General features: G+C 40.2%; 1 protein-coding gene across 1 annotated transcript in view; it reads left to right on the top strand.

Annotated features, from left to right (window-relative positions):
- Positions 1 to 12,013, top strand: part of LOC114503423 (phospholipid-transporting ATPase FetA-like) — a 77,772-nt gene that overhangs the window by 15,023 nt on the left and 50,736 nt on the right. Inside the window, exons 3-6 of the mRNA XM_028521003.2 lie at positions 3,267 to 3,380; positions 4,173 to 4,271; positions 5,940 to 6,001; positions 11,800 to 11,872. Of these exons, the coding sequence (XP_028376804.1) occupies positions 3,267 to 3,380; positions 4,173 to 4,271; positions 5,940 to 6,001; positions 11,800 to 11,872 (348 nt within the window). The remainder of the gene's footprint in view (positions 1 to 3,266; positions 3,381 to 4,172; positions 4,272 to 5,939; positions 6,002 to 11,799; positions 11,873 to 12,013) is intronic.

Consider the following 12,013-nt stretch of genomic DNA (forward strand, 5'->3'; position numbering starts at 1 on the left):
ATTACAAGCAAGGCTTTCATAGATATGTTATTTTATGCACATACATCTTTGTATCTGTATACTCATATACAGCAGGTCCTCAAATACATTATTTCATTAAGACATTGATGAGATGCCATAGGAACTTAATCTTGTTTATATCAATTAGTCTATGGTAAAACTGGTTTCATTATATGTCTCTCACCTGAAGTTGCAGAACCTATCAACAATGTTAAGTGAGGGTTTACTGTCATATAGCTATAAATATATATAGCCATACATATTTACGGTCTCTGTAGGATATTAGTTTATGATTTCTGAGTTAGAGAGGTTCTGGAAGATAACAGTGTTCGCGGTATAGCCATGGGAACAGGTTTTCCCTCTCTCCATCTCCTAGACCTGCATAAACAGCATTGGGATGGGCAGTAAAACTAGCTTTCAGTCTCAGACAGACCAGAGTTTGAACACAGCTCTACTCCTTACTAACCTTGCATCCTTAGGTATGTTAACTTCTCTGATTTTCAGCTCCTTGTCTACAAAAAGGCATGATAATGTTCACCACCTTACGTGGTGGTTGTAGGAGTTAAATATACTTGTGAAAAATGTTCACTTTCTCCTAGAAACTACTACCCCGTGAAAAGGGGGAACAAGTTTCATTTGATCTGTATCCACAGTTCCTATCACAATGTTTGGCACATAAATGGCATTCAGTAGCTATATGCTGAACAGCTAATGAATAAATTAAACAGATCTAACTGCTCATGATATATTTAACAATGATTTCATTTCCCTGGCCCTACCCATTGTTCATTTTCCTCCTATTTCTCTAATTTCTTCCATTCCCACTCCTTTTCCTCTTCCCAACCCCTAAATACTGATTCCCATTATGCCCATGGTCTTCTGTTCTCACTTATTTCTTCATTTAGTCATCAGTCAAGTATACTGCCCAAATAAATGAATAGCCCAAACCAAAATCTACCACCTCTATCATGCTTAAATGTTATCACATGTGCCAAAGTAACTAAACAGTGAGGAAGTTCATAGTTAAGCAGATGTTCTACATTTTTAAAAATTAATTGTTCAGTTAGTGTTATCCTACCTTTTTCCCCATTGCTCATCCCTGCCCCATACCCCCACTCCCACAGTCAGTCTCCCCTCATTGTCTGTGCCCATGAATCCTCTATTCATGTTCCTGTGCTTGCCCCTTCCCCTTCTTTCCCCTAGTATCCCCCTCCCCCCACCACTCCGGTCAATGTCAGTTTGTTCGTTATTTCCATGTCTCTGGTTCTATTTTGCTCATTTGTTTTGTTGATTAGGTTCCACTTATAGGTGACATTATATGGTGTTTGTCTTTCACTGCCTGGCTTATTTCACTTAGCATGATGCTCTCCAGTCCCGTCCTTGAGAACACTGTTTCTGGTTCACATTTAAGAGTAGAACAAAACACTCTAATTGCCAAATTAGTAAAGAAGTACTGATACTTCTATCTTGAGACAGAATCAGCATGACTTTTGTCTTTGTTTGCTAAGCAAACATTACACAAGCGAATAGAAACATGAAATACTACATTATAGCTATAAAAATGAAGTGGAAAATCAATAGTGATGGCCAGCTGCTTCAGTAAGGCAAAAGGTCAAAAGATTTGTGGGTCCACGTGTCTGAGCCATCTGGAGTTAAACACCAAGAAATCAGAGTGTTTTATGATCAAAGAAACTATTTCTATATTAGAAGAACATATTTTAGAATAATGTACTCTCAGGGCTAGAAGGGCCCTTGTAGATCATTTGGTTAGAACTCCATTCAAGGCAAACCTATGAGATTCTCTGGGATAGATCTTGTTTAATTCTTTTTCAGCCCCTACTAGTATAGCCCAACAGAGGGCTGTGAACAGTTGAGCAAGCCTTGAGAAATGTATAGTGTTCAGTTGATTGTTAATTGGAAAAATTATGGAGAAATACCACGTAAATCTTAGTTTTGGCTTGGATCTCTAAATTACTCAGCAGTAAGCTATTTGACCATTTGCTCTTCCTCTGGGAAACAGACATTGGGCAAGTCTTGGCTGGGTAGCCTATCTAGCCTTTCTGGGCAAGTTTTAGCCTTAGGACTGGATGGTTTTGGTTCTCCAGGAGGACTCTGATGCCTTCTCAAGGCAGGGCCCAGGAAGATTCTTTATTTACAGTGTCTGTACTCCAGGCCTGTACATAGTTTATTCTTCTGCTTAGGCCTTGCAGATGGAGGAGGTGGGAGAGAAGCCCTGTTTTTAGAGAACTGTTTGGCCTCATTCTTCTGCTTTTCTTGAGCTCTTAGCTTCAAGCTCTGACATTATAGGTCGAATGATTGAAGACCCAAAGATAGAAAGTAAGGTGGTCCTGTCAACATCTTGAGATCAGCACTGAACAGGTGCCAAGTTCCCATTTTCACTTAGCAAAATAATAGCTTAGATATAGGGCTGACTTCTCAGTCTCCCTCAGGACAGTTGAGGGGTGGGTGATTTTCCAGTGCTGACAGCAGCCAGTGTAGGAACCTTCAATGGGCTAAGGTTGAAAAACAGTAATTTGCTTTTAGCATCTGACATTCTTCATCAGTGAAACCAGCTGGTAAAAGCACACTGAAATGAGTTTGCCAGACCAAGAAAAGCTTCATTATACTCTGGAGTGGAGCTAACACAAATTGAAGACTTGCCTTTTTAGGACTGAAGAGGACCTTAGGTGCCAGAGGGTAAGATGGAACTGAAGGATTTATGATTCTAAGAAAGATACGTATTTGGATGTCTACACAAGTGGAATGAGTCTCAGGAGACAGCGTGATCCCAACTCTGCAACTGTGTGGTCTTGGGCAAATAACTTCAATATAACTCAATTTACTCATTCTCAAAAAGGTGGTCATATGGTACTCTGTCATAGAGTTGTTTTGAGGATTAAATAAATGCTACATATAAAGTGATTAGAATGATACCTTGCATGTAACACATAGTAAGTGTGAGTTTTATTGTTGTTGATTTATTATCATTATCAATAGTATCAATAAACAAAGAATTCTATCCAGGATAGGAATACATTCTGCCTCCAAAAAAAGCCCCATATTGATCTACCTTGACATCTTTGCATCCTCTAGACCTCTGTAGGCCTCAAGAAAATGGGGGGTGGGGACAAATACTTCTTCCCTCCCATTGGTGGGGGGAACTGTTGCTTTTTACCATTTCACAATGAGGCCTTTGCCCTTCTTGTTAAGACTGGGAGGAAGGAGTCTTTTATTCCTCTAATTGTGCTTGTTTCCTTTACTCACAGGACAATACCATCAAGACCTCAAAATATAATGTCTTTAACTTCTTGCCTTTGAACCTATTTGAACAGTTCCAGAGACTCGCCAATGCTTATTTTCTCATTTTGCTAATCCTACAGGTATTGCCTTTTGGGGCCTTTTCCACAGAACATGTTATCAGCCTCTCTGGGTGCAGGTTGTGTAATCAGTCCTTCTCCTCCCTAAACTGAGAAATGCCTTCCCTCAGTAGAAAACAGGCAAATGGATGGCCGGGGTCTCAGGCTAGTCCCTGTGGTCAGGGGTAGCCAGGGTGAAACCAGCCTCTACAAGAGGAAGGAGGCAAGGTCTCTGGACCCCAAGGAAGGGGAGCCTCTCCTTATGGCTGCATGCCACAGTTCAGCCCGACCATAGAAGACTACAGAGTCTTCGCCCCAACCACACTTACAACTCCATTCCTCCCTCTTGTCCCAGCCTACCTAACGAAGTGAAAACGCAGGGAGTGCTGAGGAAGGAGAGTGGTCTAGAACATAACAGTACAGCAGGGCAGGGTAGGCCCCAGATTAGGAGAGAGGGACAAATCATCCCCCTTCCCTTGCACTGAAGGCATGTGGAGAGGGTATGTGGTTTTCCCATGTCCACTCCTACCCGCTACCCTAGCCCCTCCACTATCACGGGAAAGGTGGCCCTTTGCCATCAAGAAAAATGTAGTAGAGTTCAGGACAGACAGGTAGCAATTTATAGTCTCCTTTCCTTCTTTCTTGGAGACATTTGCTTATAATTTGGAGGATTATGTGAAGGCTACAAACAGTGGAAAGCAACTAGGATAGTTGAATTTTATTATGGACCTATGGAGGTGAAATGGTGTTGGGGTAGGGAAAATATATTGTCTTTTAAGCTTTCTGACCCAAGTTTTCTCTCCCTCCACCTCACAGCTGATTCCCCAGATCTCCTCCTTGGCATGGCACACAACTGTGATACCTCTGATAGTGGTGCTGTCCATAACAGCAGTGAAGGATGCCATGGACGACCTGGTAAACTGCTTTTTTGGACCTTTACTTCTTCACTGTACCTAGTCAGGCCAGGGGGTGAGAAGGACTTCCCAGAACTATCTAGTGCTAGGAAAAAGCACTGATTGGAAAGAAATGTTTCCTTTTTTTGTTTCTTTATCTGCCCCAGATGAATATGTACTTTTTGTAGGCCCAAGATTGGTGGTCTATGCATGGCCAAGGAGCAATGCAAGCCATTCTCTGTCTTCCTACTACCACCACTCTTAACCCCTTTTCTAGGCTTTCTTCCATCTATGTTTTTTTTTTTTTTAATTTTATTTAGAGAGAGGGGGAGGGAGAAAGAAAGGGAGAGAAACATCATCAGTTGGTTGCCTTTCACACACCCCCAGCTGGGGACCTGGCCCACAACTGAGGCGTGTGCCCTGACCAGGAATCAACTGGCAACCTTTTGGTCTACAGGAAAATGCCCAACCCACTAAGCCCACACCAGTAAGGGCCTGTCTCTTTTTTAATAACCCACCTCTTCCTTCACTCCCCTCTTAGCTTTGTCTGGTTTGCTCTCATCCTTCTTTCTCCATTCCCTCCTTTCTCATTTTTATATCCATCTTCCTTTCATCCCTCTGTTTCCCCTCCTCTTTTTCCTATTCTTATCTTCCTTTTGCACATTTCATTTCTCCTTTCCAACTCTCCCTATTTGCCTTTCAAATTTTCAATTCTATTAGGTATGCACAACTAGGAACCCCCTAATTTTAAAAAAGTCTTATGACATGTTTAAGCAAGGGCTGATTCTTTTCCTGGCCTTGGAGGGAGAAACTGGCTCCCAGTGAGTGCTATATGGCTTCTTCCTTACTCCTCAGAGCAGGCCCTGCATAGAAGGGTAAGGGTGAGGACCCAGTACCATGCCTAGTAGTGGGATTTGGGGAGCCAGTCTTGATGACCTGCTTGCATCTTCCATAAGAAAGTCCTGATTTTGCCAGGAAAGATTTCTAGACCAAAGTTTGAGAGGATGTTTCTTTAGCTATTTAACTTTGTTAACTTTTTAAATCCAGAATTAGCACAATGGTTTAAATTTTAGTCATAACTAAATTGTGACTAAAGTCACAATGCAAAAATACAACTTTACTTCTCTATAACTAAACTCAGTAAAGCTCATAATAACCACTCCACTATTGCCACCCTTTTTAAAGAGCCCAAAACTTAACTTGCCAATTCAGAATAACCCAGTTACTTCTGGTTCAGAACTCAGTCTCTTTAGCATAGCTATCCTAACAAATTCAGGATTCTGTCTGCCTCCTTTCCAGCCCTGCCCTTCTCCCAGGGGTGGGAGGGAAGCATGCTGGAGGATACTTAGCTTTCCTGGCAGCTACCGATGAGCATGAGACTCTCATCCTGCCATCTCATCTCTGTGGCCTTTGATATAAGTTGTTTGTTCTCATCCCCCAGGCTTTGGCTTTTGATCTTTAAAGCTGAGATTTTCTCTCTTTCTTCTCCCTTGGTTCTTTTTCAGACATCCCTTTTCAACTTTTCAGAGATAATCAGTCTCTTGGCCTGGTTTTAATGGTAGGAGGACTTTGGGGGTTAGAGGAAAATTATAAAAAGGGTGAACTACATTGGGTAATATTTCCAAATATTAATTTTCTACATGCAGTTAGCTTGATTCTATTTCCTGAACATTTTCTTGTATAATTTTAGAAAAAGCACAGAAATGACGATCACGTCAACAACCGTTCTGTCCTGGTCCTGATGAATGGCAGGTAAGTCCTTCCAGGGAAGCCAGTTTAGGTAGGACCTGCTCAGGGTGAGGGTTGGCCTTGTGAACACTTAATGTGCGGGGGTCTTTGGAAAGGTGGTTCAGGACAGTGAAAAGAACCTCAGATTGGACATCAGAAAAATGTGTTTCTAGATCTAGCATACCCTGAATGCACCATCTGACCTCAGACCTCTCCAGACCTCATATTTCTTATCTATAAAGTAAAGATAATATTTTCTACCTTAGATTATGCTTATGAAAATAAAACTGAAATAATATATATTAAAGCAATTAAAAAATTATGACATGGTATTGACATTCAAGTAATTATTATTAGTGCAGTGGTCAGCATGGAGACATCAATATCTTTAGAACATCAATGGATTCTTTTTATTTTTTAATGAATTAAATCTTTATTATATATTTTTCCATTACCATTTAGTTTCCTTATACCTCCCTCCCCTCAATAATCACCACACTCTTGTCCATGTTCATGAGTCCTTTTTCCTTTTTGCTCAATCCCTCCACCCCCTAACCTCCTCCTCCCACTAGCTGTCATCTGCTCTCCATCTATGAGTCTGCCCCCCTTTTCCTTGTTAGTTCAGTTTAGAACATCAGTGGATTCTGACATGGCTTATTTTCCATTCTTCTATAGCCTTTGGTCAGACCATCTTTTTGTTAACAATCTAAAGAAACTACTGGCATTGACCCCATTGCTTAGTGTTTGGTCATAACTATCTAAAGTGTTAGGTAAATGTTTATATTTGGTGGGGCGGTGCAAAATTTGAGCGATTCAACTTTGGCAGGAATGGAGAGAGACTGGCATAATTCCTATTTAAGCCAAAAATATGAAGACTATCATGAGACGTACAAAAATTTATAAGAATTAATAAAAATGAGCAACCATAGCTGGTTAAAGAAATAAAAGAAGACTCTGTGGAGGAGGTGATGTTAGTACTAGGCCTTAAGAGATGGGGAAGAATTCAACAATTAATGATTGTATGAAAGAAAAAGTGGCCAATGTGTGCAGAAGTATGATTGCAAAGACGCACAAACCTGAAGGAATTCATGATTGAGGTCCAGTCTTTTTTCATGGTGGCCTTATAGAAAACCCAGTAGTGAAGATGGAGGCGTAGGTGGATACACTTTGCTTCTTCACACAACCAAAAGAAGGACAACAACAAATTTAAAAACAGAAAACAACCAGAACTGCCAGAAAATTGAACTGTATGGAAGTCCGACAAGCAAGGAGTTAAAGAAGAAACATTCATCCAGACTAGTAAGAGGGACAAAGACGGGCAGGGCAGCCAGCCGGGGTGAAGAGGACATGTGGCAAGGAGGCGGACCAGGTGGGCAAGGCAGTGGCTGGCTGACCAGTTGGTCCCACATTCTCATGCAGATGAACCAGAAGGAACACCTGGGGAGTGAGACAGACAATGCAAACAAGGGTTCCAGCACAGGAAATAAAGCCTCAAAACCTCTAGCTATAAAAACATATGGGAATTGCAGCTGCAGGAGAAATTCCCAGCCTCACAGGAGAGTTTGTTGGAGAGATCCAGCAGGTTCTAGAATGTACACAAGCCCACCCACCTGGGAGTCAGCACCAGAAGGGCCCAATTTGCTTGTGGGAAGTGAGGGAAGTGACTCAAAGTGGGGCAAGAGCTGAGCAAACAGCATTTTTCCCTCTCTGACCCCTCCCTCGCAGACCACCAAAACACAGCAACATAGGTTGCCCCTCCCTGGCAAATATCTAAGGCTCTGCCCCTTTCTAGGTAACAGGTGTGCCAAGACAAAGAAGTATTACCCAAATGAAAGAACAGATCAAAATTCCAGAAAAAGAACTAAGCAACAAGAAGATAGCCAACCTATTAGATGCAGAATTCAAAACACTGGTAATCAGGATACTCACAGAACTGCTTGAGTTTAGTTGCAAAATGAAGGAAGAAATGAAGCCTATACAAAGTGAAATAAAATATACAGGGAACTAACAGTGAAGGGAAGGAAAACAGGACTCAAATCAATGATTTGGAAGAGAAGGAAGAAATAAGCATCCAACCTGAACAGAATAAACAAAAGAATTCAAAAAAATAAGAGGCTTAGGAACTTCCAGGACAACTTTGAATGTTGCAATATCTGAATCATAGAGGTGCCAAAAGGAGAAGAGCAAGAGCAAGAAATTGGGAACTTATTTGAAAAAAAATTGTGAAGGAAAACTCTTCCCCACTCTGGCAAAGGGAATAGGCTTCCAGGGAGTCCAGGAATCTCAGAGAGTCCCAAAAAAGTTGGACCCAAGAAGGAACACACCAAGATAAATCATAATTAAATTACCCAAGTTTAAAGATAAGGAGAGAATCTTAAATACAGCAAGAGAAAAGGAGAGAATTGCCTACAAAAGAGTTCCCAAAAGGCTATCAACTGATTTCTCAAAAGAAATCTTGCAGGCAAGAAGGGGCTGGAAAGAAGTATTCAAAGTCATGAAAGGCAAGGACCTACACCCAAGATTAGTCTATCCAGCCAAGCTGGATAGTTAAAGGAGTTCATCATCACCAAGCCCTTATTATATGAAATGTTAAAGAGACTTATCTAAGAAAAAGAATAAGATCAAAAGTATGAACAGTAAAATGATAAACTCACAACTATCAAGAACTGAACCTAAAAAAAAAAACAAAACCTGCAAACAACTAGAACAGGAACAGAATCACAGAAATGGATATCACATGGAAGGTTACCAGCGAGGAGGGGGTGGAGGGAGAATGGAAGAAAAGGTATGGGAATAAGAAGCATAATTGGTAGGAACAAAATAGACAGAGGGAGATTAAGAATAGTATGGGAAATGGAGAAGCCAAAGACCTGGAGGTGGGGGAGAGAATGCTGTTGGGAGGGGGGTGCAGGGTTGAGGGGGATGAAGGAGAGAAAAAAATGGGACAACTATAATAGCATAATCAATAAAATATTCTCTTTTTTAAAAAAGAACACCCAATAGCTGTAGTTTTAATTATATAATTCTGTTATGTCAAGTTCTTGGACATCTAATCCTTTTATTATATAGTTGCTGATTCTTACTCATGGTGGATTATTTCCTCAAGAGTTTTGATCTGTTGAAGCCTCTCATAACTACCACTAAAAAAGGGCAGTTGTGATTAAAAACAAAAGTTGCCCTGACCAGTATGGCTCAGTTGTTTGGGTGTAATCCTGCAAAGGGAAAGGTCACTGTTTTGATCCGTGATCAGGGCACATGCCTGGGTTACAGGTTCAGTCCCAGGTGGGGCACATACGAAAAGCAACCAATTGATGTTTTTCACATTGATTTTTCTCTCCTTCTCTTTCTCCCTCTCTTCTCCTCTCTCTGGAAATAAATAAAATCTTTTTTAGAAAGAAAAATAAAAAATAAAAGAAGGAAATAAATAGAAATAAAAAGAAAAGACAAAAGTGTTTTAGAACTTTGCAAGGCTAGGGAGTTACTGCTCAAATAATTTTCATCAAATGAACTCCCCAAGTAACTTGAGCACTTGGGTTTTATAAGATTATTGGAGAATAATTTGTCAGAGTGGTTTTATGGTGGGAGTTCAGAAGCAGGGCCCTGGTTAGACTTTGTAACCCAATGAGTGTCTGATTAATTGAACACTGGAGGTGAGGCTGGTTGTTGAAATAGTCTATATTCCAGAAAGTAGCATTCTTTTTCTAGAACACATGGGTCTGAGCAGCCCTGCTATGAAAAAGTTTGTCTGCTTTGCAAGTTGTGATTTCTGTCATTTTCTCAATAATTTTGGTTAAAAGGGCATCTATAGTGGAATCTTTTTTGAGAGAGAGAGAGAAATATCAATTTGTTGTTCCACTTATTTATGCATTCATTGGTTGCTTCTTGATTGTGCCCTGACCGGGGACCAAACTCACAAAGTTAGTGTATTGAGGTGATACTCTAACCAATTGAGTATCTGGCAAAGCCCCACTGGAACTTTCTTTATGGATACTGTAAGTGGCCTGAGTTCAGGTTCTGTCCCTCCTAAGGGGCTTTGTGTTTGCCTCTACCAAGTAATTCAAGGGTATCACCTATTCCCGTACCTCATGAGGTTACTAATTCTCAGAGGAGTCCTCCATTCCCTCACCGCAACCTTCCAGGGTAAGAGAGACAAACTTTCTTGCCAATGAGTTGATTTTTTTTTCCCAGATCACCTTTTTCCTAATGATGTTGCCCCTCCAGAGTCCTGGCTTTATGAGGGGTTCCTCGTTACAACTCATTGCCTTTCAAGGTCCTAAGGCTTAATCTCTTGTCCCCCTGATGGGCTAAAGGAACGCTCAAGTTACAAATTATTCGGTTGGCCAAAAAGTTAATTTGTTTTTTTCCAAAAGATGACTCTAGTAGTGCTTAGTTGTCTTTAACTTCATTCAAAACAATTTTGTTAGATTGTATTGCGACAGCTGTCATATCATTGTGCATTTAATAAAACTTATCAAAATTGGTGAATTTTGTGTAGCCATATTAATATTGAATATGGAAAATATACATTTTCAACATATTATGTTTTACTATTTCAAGAAAGGTAAAAATGCAACTGAAATGCAAAAAAAGAGAAGATTTGTGCAGTGTATGGAGAAAATGCTGTGACCGATCGAACATGTCAATAGTGGTTTGTGAGGTTTTGTGCTGGAGATTTCTCTCTGGACAATGTTCCACAGCTGAATAGATCAGTTGGAGATGATAGCAATCAAATCAAGACATTAATTGAGAACAATCAATGTTCTACCACACAGGAGATAGCTGACATACTCAAAATATCCAAATCAATAAAGTTATTGGTGAAAATAAAAAATGTGTCTTTTATTTTATGGAAAAAATCATACGGATTTTTTGTCCAACCCAATACTAAGACCTGTAATCCCTCTCCCTCACTAAGGGCAAGAACAGCTTCAGAACATGCTTCTGTTCTGGATTTCAGTCCTGTCTCTTTTCCTGGCTCCTTACTTTGTGTTAAATATAGCCTTGCTTATAACAGTGTTGACTTTATTTTATCTAGCATTTCTGAGTATTTGTATTAGGAAAAGTACCAGAGTGTTACAGAACTCCAGGGGGGACCATTCACATAAAACAGAGAATATGATATGAATGATCCTCTCTGTAGTCAAAGCAATGCCATCTATAGCTATATGACCAAATTTTCTAAACAAAAGGTTATATTGCAATGCATGGGAATTACAAATGTACTTAGGGCACAACAGGATTGAATATTTTAAATCAGTAGGGGCTATCTCCCCCTCTCCCTAATCTGGGACACATTGTGGTTACAATGTCCACGAAGGAAGTAGTAGTAGTTTGTCAGTCAAGATGAAATAAAACACTCAGATGTTTTCCTCCAAAGCTTAAAGGATAGTACTACCCTTTAGTACTATCATCCAGATTTGAAAATTAGGAACAAAATAAGTAAAGGTATTGAGATTTATCTGCATGGAGATGATACTTGAAACCAAAGGAAATAGGTTGGAGGATATATAAATAGTGATTTTGTAACAAGGACTTATGTTTATATTATAACATTCAAAGAATATTGCATGTGTAATAAGATTTAAAGAACTATAACCCTGGAATTTGAAAAAAATGGGCCCCACTGTTGACTGTAGCACCAATGTATCACAAATTGGTCGGTCCTCCTCTGAGCCTTGACTTCCTCTCAGCTTTCTTCTTCTTCTTCTTTCTTCTTCCTTCTTTCTTCTTTCTTCTTCTTCTTCTTTTTTTTTTCCTTGATTGCAAAAACAGGGCTTTGGGGGAATTCTCAAACCAGGCTTTCAAGGGTTATTTTCTTACAGGATGGAAGAGAAAAAATGGATGAATATCCAAGTGGGAGATATAATAAAATTAGAAAATAATCAGCCTGTTACAGTGAGTACCTCTTTGGGCTGTGGCTTTTTCTTTTTTGGCTGGAGTGAATACAGGGAAGCCCTTTTAGCACTTCCACCACCACTGCTTTTGGTGACCTTCACCTGCTTCATTTGCATCCAGAGATCAACAGTGCCTGTGATA

This window comes from Phyllostomus discolor, chromosome 3 (genome assembly GCF_004126475.2).
Source record: "Phyllostomus discolor isolate MPI-MPIP mPhyDis1 chromosome 3, mPhyDis1.pri.v3, whole genome shotgun sequence".
Taxonomy (NCBI): Eukaryota; Metazoa; Chordata; class Mammalia; order Chiroptera; family Phyllostomidae; genus Phyllostomus; species Phyllostomus discolor.